This window comes from Trichosurus vulpecula, chromosome 5 (assembly GCF_011100635.1).
Source record: "Trichosurus vulpecula isolate mTriVul1 chromosome 5, mTriVul1.pri, whole genome shotgun sequence".
Taxonomy (NCBI): Eukaryota; Metazoa; Chordata; class Mammalia; order Diprotodontia; family Phalangeridae; genus Trichosurus; species Trichosurus vulpecula.
In genome coordinates, this window is record NC_050577.1 from 265,995,912 (window position 1) to 266,009,855 (window position 13,944).

General features: G+C 50.9%; 2 protein-coding genes across 6 annotated transcripts in view; one reads left to right on the forward strand and one right to left on the reverse strand.

Moving 5' to 3' along the window:
• The window catches only part of BAZ2A (bromodomain adjacent to zinc finger domain 2A), a 34,360-nt gene extending 25,689 nt beyond the window's left edge, over positions 1-8,671 (forward strand). For all 3 annotated transcript variants that reach the window (XM_036759710.1, XM_036759712.1, XM_036759711.1), the window contains 16 exons: positions 113-367; positions 468-682; positions 944-1,018; positions 1,196-1,382; positions 1,512-1,571; positions 1,692-1,836; positions 2,075-2,715; positions 2,974-3,196; positions 3,282-3,437; positions 3,564-3,718; positions 3,960-4,246; positions 4,451-4,583; positions 4,690-4,836; positions 5,234-5,463; positions 5,806-5,949; positions 6,037-8,671. In XM_036759710.1, the coding sequence (XP_036615605.1) occupies positions 113-367; positions 468-682; positions 944-1,018; positions 1,196-1,382; positions 1,512-1,571; positions 1,692-1,836; positions 2,075-2,715; positions 2,974-3,196; positions 3,282-3,437; positions 3,564-3,718; positions 3,960-4,246; positions 4,451-4,583; positions 4,690-4,836; positions 5,234-5,463; positions 5,806-5,949; positions 6,037-6,202 (3,219 nt within the window). In that variant the 3' untranslated portion in view covers positions 6,203-8,671. The remainder of the gene's footprint in view (positions 1-112; positions 368-467; positions 683-943; positions 1,019-1,195; positions 1,383-1,511; positions 1,572-1,691; positions 1,837-2,074; positions 2,716-2,973; positions 3,197-3,281; positions 3,438-3,563; positions 3,719-3,959; positions 4,247-4,450; positions 4,584-4,689; positions 4,837-5,233; positions 5,464-5,805; positions 5,950-6,036) is intronic.
• Positions 8,672-8,916: 245 nt separating this feature from the next.
• RBMS2 (RNA binding motif single stranded interacting protein 2) overlaps positions 8,917-13,944 on the reverse strand; it is a 45,553-nt gene continuing 40,525 nt past the window's right edge. For all 3 annotated transcript variants that reach the window (XM_036760039.1, XM_036760040.1, XM_036760038.1), the window contains one exon: positions 8,917-13,875. The gene's annotated coding sequence lies outside the window, so the exon portion shown is untranslated. The remainder of the gene's footprint in view (positions 13,876-13,944) is intronic.

The window sequence follows — 13,944 nt, forward strand, 5'->3', positions numbered from 1 at the left end:
GTGCCGATGTTGTTGGTGAAGGGCAGTTGGAAGGAATCTCCTCCTGGCTCTTATCTTCCTGGTCTCTTTGACAAGGGGCCTGTGCCCTTTGCCTTCCTTCTCACTTCCACAGCCCCTGCCTGACTTCTCAAGAATTCCCGGTCTGGTGTTACCCAGCAGTGCTTTTTCACACTGCCTGACTATCGTGGAGTTCCTGCACAGCTTTGGCAAAGTGCTGGGCTTGGATCCAGCCAAGGATGTGCCTAGCCTGGGAGCTCTGCAGGAGGGGCTGCTGTGCCAGGGCGAGGCCTTGGGCGAGGTGCAGGACCTGTTGGTGAGGCTGCTTCAGGCTGCTCTCTGTGACCCTGGCCTGCCTGCCTATTGCCAGGTGAGGGCCTGTCGTGTCAGGATGGGAGGATTGAGAGCCAGGGTGGCCAGCTTTTCCCTTCCTGTTCTCATTTTTCCTCGTCCCATTTCCTTTTCTCCAGTCACTGAAGATCCTGGGAGAAAAGGTATCTGAGATCCCACTGACGAGGGACAACGTGTCAGAAGTGCTCCGTTGTTTCCTTATGGCCTATGGGGCAGAACCAGCCGTCTGCGACAGCCTCCGCACCAAACCTTTCCAGGCGCAGACGCCCCAACAAAAGGCCTCGGTGCTGGCTTTCCTCGTACACGAACTCAATGGCTCCAACCTCATCATCACGTAAGGAGTCATGGTCTGGCCTCGGTTTCAGGAGGTGGAAGGTTCTGGGTACATGCAGCCATAGACTGAGTCAGGACAGATGAGCCCGTGAGGGGCCCTCCTCTGCCTAACACCGCCGCAGTTTCTGTTTTCCAGTCTATGTCTTACGTGGATAGCAGGATTTGATTTGTCTGACTCGGGGGTGGATAGAGGGTCCTTCCCAGCCTTGTCCTTTTCATCCTCATGAGCCCTTCCTCAGACCTCATCTCTGTTCCCACACAGTGAGATCGATAAGACCCTTGAGAACATGTCCAGCTACAGGAGGAACAAATGGGTCGTTGAAGGCCGGCTTCGGAGGTAGGGCTAGAGCAGGCGGCGGGCCCTGGGGAGGGTCCTCTGGTTTCCAGGAGCCATGGGGCTGAGTCGGGCTGGGGAGGAGGTGAGGAGGGCTGCTTCTTTCGCTCCTGCTGCTAGGGTCAGTTTTCTTTATTACTCTTTACCTTCTCCTTTCTGCACCCCAACTCACACTCCCAGGCTGAAAATGGCTTTGGCTAAGCGAACCGGGAGGTCCGAGGCAGAACTGCTGGGTTCGGAGGAGAGCTTAGGTCGGAGACGAAGCTCCCGGATCCCAGAGGAGACGAGCGGTGTGGAAGAGGAGGAAGAAGAAGAGGCCATGGCAGCATTGGCCTCCCAGAGCCGGCGGGGTCGCCGAGATGAGGAGGTGCCGTTTTGGAGTGGGGAGGTGGGGTGAGGGATATTTACCTTTCTTGGTACAGAGACCGTTTTGTGAGCTCTTCACTTCTTGATTCACTTTTGACCAACATCTTTGTCTCTGCCCTCTCCTCTCTAGGGTGATGCCCAAGCATTCAGTATTCCTGAGCTAGAGCGACAGATAGAAAAACTCACCAAGGTAATGGCATCCTTTGCTCCAAATTCCCAGCTTGGGTGGAAGTATTGAGGCCTACTTTGTGACATTGCTGAGGTAGCCCCGTGCACAGCTAGCTACAGCTTTGGGTTCATCCTTCTCTAGCGCCAGCTGTTTTTCCGCAAGAAGTTACTCCACTCATCCCAGATGCTGAGGGCCGTTTCTCTGGGCCAGGATCGATACAGGCGGCGATACTGGGTGCTGCCATACTTGTCTGGGATCTTTGTGGAAGGGGCTGAGGAAGCCACAGGTTGGTGCTTCCATCTTTCTAATAATGGGTCTCTGGGCAGGCTGGGGCTCTGGCCTTATGAGCATCCTTTCCCATTTTAAAGGGTGTGTGTATGTGGGTGCACACATGTGTTCTCTCTAAACTACTGTAACTGTCACAGAAAACTTTGTGGGAGAATGGAGAGAAGGGTCTAGAACCTGAGGAAAAAGTGGAGGGAGATGTTAATTTTCTCTTTTGAACTTCTCATTTCTCTCCACAGCTTTGGAGGATGTGATAAAACAGGAAGCTGACTGCCCAAAGGGGGCAGCTCCTCCAGCCCTCACCACACATCCTTTCTCGCCAGTGAAGAGGGAATTGGCTGAAGGAAATGTCAGGACTTGGTCACCATGTGCTCGGGCCAGGGGTAGGCCCAGAAAGACCAAGGCTATCCCTGAGCAGCCTGAGATTCCCACATCACCTGTGGCAAAGGAGGAGCATGAGTTTGCGCAGGCCCAGGAGCCGGTCCAGGAGCAGACCCAGGCCCAGGTTCAGGAGCAGGCCAGGGAGCAGGCCTTCAATGGGCTTCTAGAGCCAGAGGACTCCCCTGTGTCCCTGGGCCAGAGCCAGCATGATCTCAGCCAGTCAGCCTTCCTTTCCTGGCTGAGTCAAACCCAGAGTCATGGATCCTTGCTGAGCAGCTCTGTCCTCACGCCTGACAGCAGCCCTGGCAAGCTAGAGCCTGGACCCCCGATGTATCCCGAGGAACCTGAGCCCAGCCAGCCTGATCCCCCCAACCCCCGCGGCCCTTGGTTCAACCTGCTCCCTCGGACACCCTGTGATGCTGCTCCCTCAACGTCCCCTTGTGCCTCAGAGGATGCTCTCACCCCTGATCCACCAACACCACCTGCTTCCTCTCAGCCAGTAAGAACCATAGCTTAGCCTCTTCACCTCTCCCCCACCCCAGGCTAGAGGGAGGGAGTATCCACAAGTAGGTGGGTAGGTGGGTGTCACAGCTTAGGACTAGACCCTTCTCTCCTGCCCGCGCCCATTCCCCCCCACCTTCCCTTACCTCGTCCTCCCTTTTCCTCCCTCCTCCCCCTTCTGTTTTTTCCCTTCCTCTCCCTTCCTTTTCTTTCACTTCACTGTTTATACCCTGACCTTCCATATTTCCCCAAACAGATGAATGGACCCAGTGCTGCCAAACCTTGTTCCCCAAAGCCACTCTCCTCCACCCCGTTGTCTGTCTCAGCTCCCAAGAGATGGGCAGGTGGCCTTGGGAAAGGGCCTCAAAACCAAGCAGGGCTTGGGCAGCCTAAACGGAGGGGTCGGCCCCCCAGCAAGTTCTTCAAGCAGATGGAACAACGATACCTGACTCAGCTGATGGCCCAGCCCGTGCCTCCAGGTGAGCATCCTGATGAGGTATCCAGCCACATGTGGTGTCTGTCCTCTGTTAGCCAGTGCCCTCATGCTCCTGGCTCTCCCTGCAGAAATGCGAACGGGCTGGTGGTGGATTCGGGATCCAGAGGAGTTGGAGGCCACCTTGCGGGCTCTCCACCCCCGGGGCATCCGGGAGAAGGCTCTGCACAAGCACCTCAGCAAGCACAGAGACTTCCTGAGGGAGGTCTGCCTGAGGCCTCCTACAGGTGAGCACAGCTGGAAAGCCCCTTGAGCTTCCCTGCCAGGGCACCGGGGCCAGCACAGTAGAGGGAGGATGAGGGACATCAAGATGGAAACCTGATGGCAATGGTTGAGCTGCACTCTCCTTTTAGACCCCATTCTCAAGCCAACCCGGCTGCCCACGGTGTCTCAAAAAGAGCTTTTGTGCTGGTCCCCGGCTGAGAAGACCTATGAGGCAGACCTGGCAATGCTGCAGTGCGTGGAGGAGCTGGAACAGCGGGTACTACTGGCCGATCTGCAGATCCGGGTATAATGGGGAGCCTTGGACCTTTGTTGGGGGGAGGGAGAAGAAGCCAAGCAGGGATTTCCCTCTTAAATAATGGTGAAAATAATCTTTAGCCTTCCCTCACCTCTCAGGGAGTTATGAAGATGAAATCAGATTAAATCTGAAGGTCTAATTCTTACTGTCAAGGTCTGAAGGGTCCATCTCTTCTAAGAGAGCCCCTACCTTCTCCCTTCCCTCTAACCTGCCTTCTCTCCTCCCTCAGGGCTGGACGTGTCCCAGCCCAGACTCTGCCAGAGAGGACCTGGCATACTGTGAGCACCTGCCCGACCCCCTTGAGGACATCACTGCCCGAGGCCGTGGGCGGGAGGGACTGGCCCCTCCTCGGGAGGACACCAACCCCCTCGATTTGGCCGTCCTTCGGCTTGCGGCGCTAGAGCAGAATGTGGAGCGAAGGTACCTTCGAGAGCCCCTTTGGCCGCTCCATGAGGTTGTGCTAGAGAAGGCATTGCTGAGCCCTGCGGACTCCACTGCCCTTGGGACCACAGAGATGTGAGTAATGCTGTTATGTTGAAGGAAAAAAGTTTGGGGAGCTGCTTCCCCCAGCGTACCCTATTTTTCCTTCTTGGGGAAAAAAAACTTTGTATTCCTCTCCCTTTTCCCCCAACAAAAACCAAGTGGCTCTTGCCCCCCTTTCTGTGGGGAGAAGGGAAGTGACCAAAGGCTATGTCCCCATTTCTCCCTCTCTGTACCCAGAGCATATGAGATCACCCCGCGGATCCGGACCTGGCGGCAGACCCTAGAGCGGTGCAGGAGTGCTGCCCAGGTGTGCCTCTGCCTGGGTCAGCTGGAGAGATCCATTGCTTGGGAGAAGTCCGTCAACAAAGTGGTGAGACGCTAGAAGAAAGGCCTGGGGAGACGGGCTGAGAGGCGGGTGTAAGGAGGAGCAGCAGGCAAAGGCCTGGGGCTCACCCTCTCCCCGTGGCACTCCTCAGACCTGCCTGGTGTGCCGCAAGGGTGATAATGATGAATTCTTGCTGCTCTGTGATGGCTGTGACCGTGGCTGCCACATTTATTGCCACCGACCCAAGATGGACACTGTTCCTGAAGGGGACTGGTTTTGTGCTGTCTGTATGGCCCAGGTGAGGCCCTCTGTCCTTTCCCTACCTCTGTCTCAAACAGAACCTAAAGGATCTGCCACTCCCCACAAGGGAGACTCCAGCCTGTCCACTCAGACCTTCCATCTTGTCAGTATGGCGTTTAAAGAGCAGGTGGATGTGGGCTTTGGTAGTGACCTAAGGCAAATGGAAATCATTCAACTTCTTTTGTACCTCAATCTTCCTCATTTTCAGTGAATGGTTTTTGACCTGCCTTACTCATTGGCTTTTTAGGTAAATAAATCAGGTTGAATTGAAACTGCTTTGAAAAGTTCAGACTTGAAATAGGAATTGTGATTAATGATAGGATGGGACTAGAATCTGTAAATAATAGGAATGGTGTTTTCCTTGCTACTTTGGATCCTTTTTACTTCCTCAACAGGCAGAAGAAGAATACCCTCAGAAGCCAGGCTTCCCAAAACGGGGCCAGAAGCGGAAAGGTGGACCACTGGGTTTCTGTGAGCCTGAGAGCCGGCTACGACGTCGGCCTCGGGCTGTGTCCCGGGGCCGGGACGGGGCAGCCGTGTCCAGATACTCTGGGGAAGGGCTGTCCTCCTCCAAACGCCGCCGCCTTTCCATGAGGCACCACCATAGTGACCTCACTTTCTGCGAGTAAGTGAACCTGGGTGATAGTGATGGGCTAGAGTAGAAGGAAGTGAAGATGGGGCATTTGGGGCCTGCTCTTGTTGGAGGGTCGAGATCCATCAATGGCCCTGTGGCCTGGAGGCCACAGGTGGCCCTCCAGGTATTCAAGTGCAGCCCTTTGAATGAATCCAGCCTTCACAGAACAAATGCCTCCTTAATAAAAGGATTTGTTTTGTGAAGTTTGGGTTCAGTTAGAACTGCACTTGAAGACCTAGAGGGTCACCCGTGGCCTCGGGGCTGCAGGTCCTCCTGACCCCAGTCTAGGTTGTCAGGTTTGATCCTCCAATGTGCCTGCCTCTCCGGCTGTAGGATCATCTTGATGGAGATGGAGTCTCATGATTCAGCATGGCCCTTCTTAGAACCCGTGAATCCTCGGCTAGTTAGTGGCTACCGGCGCATCATCAAAAACCCCATGGACTTCTCCACCATGAGGGAACGACTCCTTCGGGGCGGGTGAGTGGCCCTTTCCTCTCTCCTCTACTTTTCCATTTTTTCTTTTTCCATTCCATTCCCTCTGACGTTGTCTCCATTCCCACTCAGGTATTCTAACTCTGAGGAGTTTGCTGCTGACGCCCTTTTGGTCTTTGACAACTGCCAGACCTTCAATGAGGATGATTCTGAGGTGGGCAAGGCCGGGCACATCATGCGCCGCTTCTTTGAGAGCCGATGGGAGGAGTTTTATCAGGGAAAACAGGCCAATCTGTGAGGCGAGGTGGGAGGACGGGGCAGGACACTACGTGCCTACTCCTCCCAGTACCCCCACCTCCAAAACCCTGCCATTCTCGCCTGCTGATGCTGCCTGGGGTCTACACTTGAGAATCAGACGTGGCCTGATCTTGGACTCCACCTTTGGGCAGCTTCCTGTACCCTCATTCCCCAACTTCACCCCTTTTTCCTCTTCCTCTCCCCCTCAGAGGGGTAGGGAAGGGGGTCTTCCTGGACTGAAAGCCAAAAAGAGAAAGAGAATTTTTTTCCTTTCTGTTTTATTTTCTAATTAAAAAAGGGAGGATAGAAACACCTCCATTGCCCTTCCCCACCTTTCCTGCCCCAGCACTTGGGGCTATTTAATGATAGCAATAGTTCTAGTGAATGTGTGAAACCAAGAAACACTCTGTACTGTGTGAGGACCCGTAGTAACGGCCAGTAAAGTGGACTTAACTCCCAAGTGTGTCAAGCCGGATACGGGGCCCTGGACATGCTGCTTCCACGTCCAGTCCTTCCCCCAGTCCTTTGCCCACTTCTCCAACACTTTTTCTTCCAATTTCTGCCTTCCTTCCCTCATCCAATAATATAAAACTATTGTGTACGGGTTCCTCCCTTCCTTTCCCCAAATTCTTAAAAAAAAAAACAAAAAACAAAAAAGATCTTTCAGAGGTTTTTTTCTCCTTAGCCCAGCCTCACCTGTACCAGTGGATGCTTCTCTGTCCTTACCTCCAAATGTCCAGCCTTCTCTGGGGCTAGCTAGCTGTGGGGGGAGGATGGGGAAGTGTCTGGCTCCATCAGCCCCATTTTTCTCCCCCACCTCCCCTAAACCCAATCCTCCCTCTTGGGAGCTCCTCAGGGACAATTACTGCTGAGTTCGGCCAGGATAACTTTGGGCCCATTCCTTCCTGCCCAGAAGATGGATTGACTGGCCTCCCCTCCTTGTTTGTTGCTGCATTGTGTTTTATCCTTAGCTTCCTTCACCCCTTTTCCTCTTAATTGCTTTGGAAATATACAAGGAACAGTTTCACCCAATGGGCATTTTTTCTCTGCCCCTCTTCTGCTGTCTGTGATTCCTCCTTCCCACCCCGGGGCATCTGTTTAGGTTTCAAACTGCAGTTCTTTTCCAGGATCTCTGATCCTGTTAACTTTGTGTCCCTTGCCCCTTTACCCAGGAAGGACCTAAAGCTTTCTGTACCTTTTAGTTCTGTTACTGCTTCCTGGCCTGTCCTCCTCCTTAGCCCTGGATGGGTTACCAGGAAAGCAGGATGCTTGAGGGGCAGCTTGTGTGTGCACCACTGTCCCTGACACGTGACCCCACTCTAAGAGGAAAGCTGCCATCTGCCCCAGCCATAACCATGGGGTCCTGGCCCTCTGCTCTCCTGCCCAGACTTGGCTCCTCCCATCAGAGATTACGGGTACTTGCACTGGGGAGGAGGCCCTGGGCTCCAGCAGAGAGCCAAGACACCCATATCCCCCAAGGAACTTTGCTACTGGTTGGGAGGAGCCAGTTGAGGTAGAGCCATAGTCCTGGTTTTGCTCCACCAGCTGCACTGAATAACCACTGAGGGATGTAAGGGAGAATGGGTCTACATTCTCCCTGCCCTTTGGCTTCTCTCCTTTTCCATCTCATTTCTCAAGTCGCCTTTTCTGTCAGATAAACCTCAGAAATTATTTTGAGATTTTTTTTTATTTTAAATAAGAGGTGAATTGAAGACTATTTGAATTGACTATATTATGCATAAATATTTATATTTTATCTAAACTGCGCTGTAACAAACTTTGTGTTAAATGTTTGGAATTCTAGGTGAGGGCTCTTCCCTGCCCTCCATCTACACACCTCATCCCCCTCACAGGGTAACATTTTTCCTGATATAAAAGCCCCTGAATTAATTTCGAACTGGGTGGGGGGAAGAGAATGATGGTTTGGAATTCATTGTGTTCCGCTTAGTGTTCTCTTCCCTCCACCCAGATCCCCAAGGATCAGGCACTCTTTGAGGTGGTAGGCTGGCTTGAAATTTTGGGGCCTATTTGGTTGGGGGTAAAGTGGTCCACTTCCCACTTTTCCTTCTGCCTTCATACTTAACAATTTCAAGTATTTAGGGGTAGGCATATTAAAAATCAGCTTCATCCCCACCCTCAAAAAAAATAATCCTGTCCCATCTTCTACCACATCAAAACGGGAAGAATCCACATCATCAACAAAAATTGTTCCCATGTTCCTTTTGTGGCAAAAAGGGACTAACTTTTATATAACCAAATGTGGTGTTTTAGTGACTTTTTGATAATGTACAGTTTTTTTGTGAATTTAAATTTATTTCTTTCTATATTTTTAGGACCAATCTCATTTTTAATAAGGTTGAAAAGGAAAAAAAAAAGTCTAGAAAACTCCTGTTGTTGCCATGTGATGTTCCACAAGTGCAGCTGTAGAAAAAGTGCTTGTCAGTTGAATAAAAACCACATTTGATAGAGACTCTGTGGTTCTGTCTGTTCTGGGGGAGGGTGATCGGGAAACCTCAAGTCTCCTATTGAACTGACAGAAACAACTCTTACAAGACGGTTGGGAATGAGGGCCACCTGATTCTCTTCCCTTGGTGAACTTTAATTTGGTCCAGGCACTGGCTTTCCACAACCCTGTTATGAAGATGTCTGTCTTGAGCAAAAAAGCGTACCACCAACCTACCTCCTCCCCTGATCAGGACACCGAGGCTGTTTTTTTTTATCATTTTATTTAAAAACAGAATTTGAAATGAGACAATTTGAGCTCCACAAGATTGCAGGGAGGGGGGTACATTGGAAAATTTAGGAGATAAACAGAGGGATAATAAGCTAGAGTGCTTTCAGCATAGAAGCAGGCAGAATACAAAACTAGAAACTCTGAATAAACAAAATCAAAAGGAAAAAAACTTTAAAAAACCTGTACAAAATGTTTCTAAGTATAAATTAAACTTATTTCTGGTCTACAATGGGTATATATGAGATGGGGATTGGTGTGGGGTGCATGGGATTAGCATAAAGATGGTCCCCTGTTGGCATCTCCATCAGGACCTCGGATAAGCTCAACTCAGTTGGATACCAACTTCTCTTCCCCTCAGTCCAGCTCGAAGATAGGAGAGGTAAGTGCCCCAGGGTGCATAAAAGAGGTCTCTGGAATAAGGCTGTTTTTAAAGCCCAACAGGGGGAATAAGGAAAATGAGATGACAAAGCCCCTGTTCCTGTGTTGGTGGTCAGCCGGGGAGGGAATAGCTACTGCTGCAGCCCTTACACTTTCTCCCTTTCTGGAGCTTGGCCCAGTTAGAGTTAAGCCACTGGTCAGGAGGGACCCATCAGCTCCGCCTCGACTTCAGTGTTAATTGGAGGGTAGGCACCAACGCTAGACTCATCCCTATTAGATTCTACAGAAAGTGGCAGCAACTAAATTTTATTTCTTAGTTACAAACCCTTCCTACCCACGTTCTCCTTACTCCCAAGCCAAGCCTGAAACAGGTGAAGGGCTGGAGTAGGGGCCTAAGCAGTTGGTTGTGCCCTTGTTCTGAACAATGAACTGTGAGATTTGTGAGGTAGATGTGTAACGAGGAGAAAGAACATTGCTGGGTGCGTAGTGGAAAGTGAGGAGGTGGTCAGAACAGGCGTGGAAGCTGGGAGAGCATGGCAGAGCCCTGCCATGTCTATACATTAGCCATAGGTAGGACTCCCTCAATGGGAGTAGAGAGGGCAGGACAGGGGAAGGCAGAAGGACAGCGCCAACATGGCACTCCCAAGGGCTGGTGAGGAAAGCCCTAGCTAGGGCTTAAAAGGGAAGAGGTGGGAGCAAGCAGGGATAGCCACAACTTAAAAGGGAACTAGAGTGGGAGGTGGGAAAGTGGGGAAGAGGAACAAGTGACTGGATAAGGGATGTCAAGGCACAAAGAATCTAAGCCTCCCCTGCTTCTGACTAGCTGCTTCACCACTCCTAGGCCCATCAATACCAAGGGGGGCAGGGGGATAACCATTCACCTGTTTTTATTGCTCAAAGCTATGGGGGGGGGGCGGTGAGGGGGGTAACTGCCCTTGGTAAGTGCAGCCCGCGTAGCTGGGGTGCGATGCCACCACCGCCCAGCAGGTGGGGCACACAGCAAACGGCAGTCCAGGTCCCCTTCCCAGAATAGCCGCAGCTGGTCCGATTCCTCCCAGCAGAGCAGTCTAACCTCCAGCTCTTCTCTCACATCCTCAATGAAATACCCAGCTCTCCCTCGGTCCTTGAGAGGTGCCCTCCCTTCTACTTTAGACTGCAGAGAGGCAGGCTATCTCAGGGATGGGAAGGTAGAGACTGGAAGCACCAGCTTTTAGCACCAAAGGGAGAAAGCCCATTTGTTAGCAATGGGGAGAAGTGATGGGGTTGCCTGCATAGCTTCTGAGTCTCATCTTGCTTACCTAGAGTCCACATGCCTCCATCCCTAATATACAGGTTCTCCTCGAGAATCTGGGAACAGGAGGCTAGACTAGGACATGCTTAACTTTCTTTGGTTAAAGAAAACAAAATCTTAAAAAGAAATATTTCGCTTTTTCTTCCCCATTTCCACCCCCAAGACACAGTACTTTCCATACATGACACCCCTTCCCTCAGACCAGGTCTAAACAGCAATGTGGTCTCTGCACTGTCCCCGGGTTTGGGGCTGCTGTGATCCAGGCCCTAAGGGAAGCAGTGGCAATGCTGAATCAGGTCTGGGTCTCTAAAACCCAGGAAAGGATGTCCGGTTCAGTGACGTTCCTATTTGGCTTTCTTTAAAAAAAATGTGCACAAAAAGATACATAGAAAACACATTTTAAATACGAAGAGCATCTCTGTAATCACAGAAACTGAGCACACTCTTGGAAGCCAGGGGACGGGAGTTACGCAGAGACCCTCTACCATCTACCCCCTATCCCTCAGCCACAGCCCCTGACAAAAGAGAATCGGGACGTGAAGGAGCAAGGCCGGGCCAGGCCCCTGAGTTCAGACCTAGAGCTTCCTTTAGCTGTCCCCACTACTTCGGTTTGTGGCTTAGGGGTGAGGCGAAGGATTTCCCTCCTCTCACCCTATTTCTCTGCTCCAGTCATCCTTTATCACAACTAATCACACGGAAAAAAAAATTCTAGCCTCTCTCCTACCCCCCAAATATGTCAAGAGGAACAACTCAAAAGCACCAAATAGAATCATCACCACCACCGACCACCAAGAAAATCTGAAGTCAGTGGTCAGTCTGTATCCCCAGATCCCCAGACCCTTCGTCCAGAAAATAACATTAAAAGGAACCAACGAGAACGACAAGGGCAAGCTCAGAAGGAAACTTAGTGATTCTCCAAAAGAACCTGAGCGCCACTATCTGGACACTTACAAAACCAAACAGGTGGTGGGGGTAGGGTTAGGAAGAGTGGATGATGGGAGACCCCACTGCACCTCTATCTCCTTCATGGACAAGGCCAGGCCCTCAACCACCCCAGGTTTCATTGAAGATGTGCCTAAAATCAAGCTATCAGGACGCTTAGACAAGGTAGGAGTCACATAGTCGTCTTTCCTTTCTAGCACCCAGACTGTTCTGACAGGATAGCTGAATGCATGGGGGCTGGACTTGCTTTTCATTGACAGTGACAAATGGAATGAGGTGAGGGAAGACAGGAAGCATAGGAAAGACAAGGTTGCACCCTCTGGGCAAATATGTCCTGGGACTGAGGGTGCCTCAAGTTTAAAAAGCACCCAAAAGAAACTGAAAATTGGCAAACCAGTATCACCCCTCCCAAGGTTGAACAAAGGGACAGTTTGGAGGCCCTGGACTGGAGCCTATCATGGAATCTCAGTATCTGGTGCTGTCACATTCTCCCTCCAGCCTATTGAACACCCGACTTTTCATCATGCATCAATCTTATCTGGTTTTCTGTCTTTGATTGTCTAGTGCAGAGGAGCTTGGCCCATAGGTGGAGAGGACCCAGTCCCTAGGGCTGGAACAGAACCTCCCTTTCATAGTCTTACAATGTAATTATGAAACTGGACTCTGGGTGGGAAGGGAAAGGCCTGTTCCTTGAGGTGGGCAGGGGCATGATACTCCCACTGTTTGTTTCTCTGGGCACAGAGATAAATCTTGCAATAGGAGAGAAGGTTGGATAGGTGGAAGAAAAAATCATGGGCTTTTTTTCCTGGAGTTCTAGCCTCACAGGAAAGATGAAATGTGGGGTGGGGGGTGGTTATTGCACGTTTCCAGCCCAGATACCTGCTGGACTTCCAGAAGAAGGAAAATGCCTGCAGATGCCCAGAACCTCAGGAGAAGGGCAAGCTTACCAGGACAGTGCAGGCTGAACTACACAATCAGAGATTGGTGTATCCTTTTCTACCCCTACCCAAAAGCGCACACACACACACACACACACACACACACACTCACACACTCTCTCTCTCTCTCTCTCTCTCTCTCTCTCACATGCAACTGAAAGCTTGCTGTTAAGTCAGTACATGCAAAGAGGTTGGGTAATGGTCTCCCCTGGCAGCATCTCTAAAGGTGGGTGTCAGAAGGCACTGTGGATCCCAGGGTCAGGGGTGGAGAATTACCAAGTCCTGTGGGGCAGTATCATCTACACCAAGATGAAGCAGCTGGTCAGCTGATCCATGCTTGGCAGAGAAGGTGGGCAGAAAGGCAGGGGACAAAGAGGAAGAGGAAGGCAGCACATGTTCTAGCTGTTGGGGCTCTGAGCACAGCAAAAAGGGGTGGAGAGAAAAATCGAAAGGTGACAGGCCCACAGCTCCTTTCCTGGAGATGGCACAAAAAGCCAGCCAGAGCAGCAGAGTTAGGATTCCTGAAGAGCTGAAGCCAAAGATGATTTCCTGGGATGGAGATGTCCCCATAGCAGCAAGAAGAAGAGCAGAAGTAGTTAAATTCATTGTCTGATGTCCTGGAGGAAACCTTGTCTCTGTCCAAATGGACTTGGTGAGGGGTGTGGGGCTTTGTCTCTGGAGTGCCCAAGGTCACATTTCTCTTCCCGGAAGCCAAAGCCTGGTGTTCTCTCCCAGAGGCAGGTGATCAGGGAAGAGGAGCAGAAAGGAGGCAGGAGGATGGACCCCCTCCACTGCCCAAGTCGTGCTCTGCTTTGTTCTTATTTCACAAAATAAAGTTCCATTTCAAAAACCCAAAATCCCTAAGTTAAAAAGTCAAAGTGGGTGGGTTCTGCAGCATGGGGGTAGGAAGAAAGCACTGTTTGGGTTAGGATGGACCTTGGGGAAGAAGCAGAAAGAGAGGGGCAGGCACAGATTCTGGGAGCTTTACAAAATAAAATTCAAAAACTGCATATTTTCTTTAAAAAAAAAAACCCTACAAAATAATAAAAACAGAAAAGTCTGTAACCAAACCTATCAAGAAGAACCCACAGCCAATGCCCCAGCAACAAGGCTTTCCACTTTCTTTCAAAGGAAATTTTTAAAAATAGCCCAAACAATAAATCCCAACACAACACAACAATTTTTCTCATACGGAGACATGAATGTCCAGTCACTAGTTGGTCTCCTTGGGGTGCGTAGAGTCTGTTTGTGGTTTTAAAAAATATTTTCTTTGCAAAAGAAAGAAAAAAAATCTGACCTCCTTGAATGCAGCACAAAGGAAAGGTGGCTTTGTAACCCCAGGCTCCGCCAGTGATGCGGGGTAGTGGTGGGGCCTGAGAGCCCAGGCCCATCTGTAAAACATATCAGTCTTTCATAATAATGATGGTCAGTCCTTCTTGGAGTTGGCAAGTCTACACCAC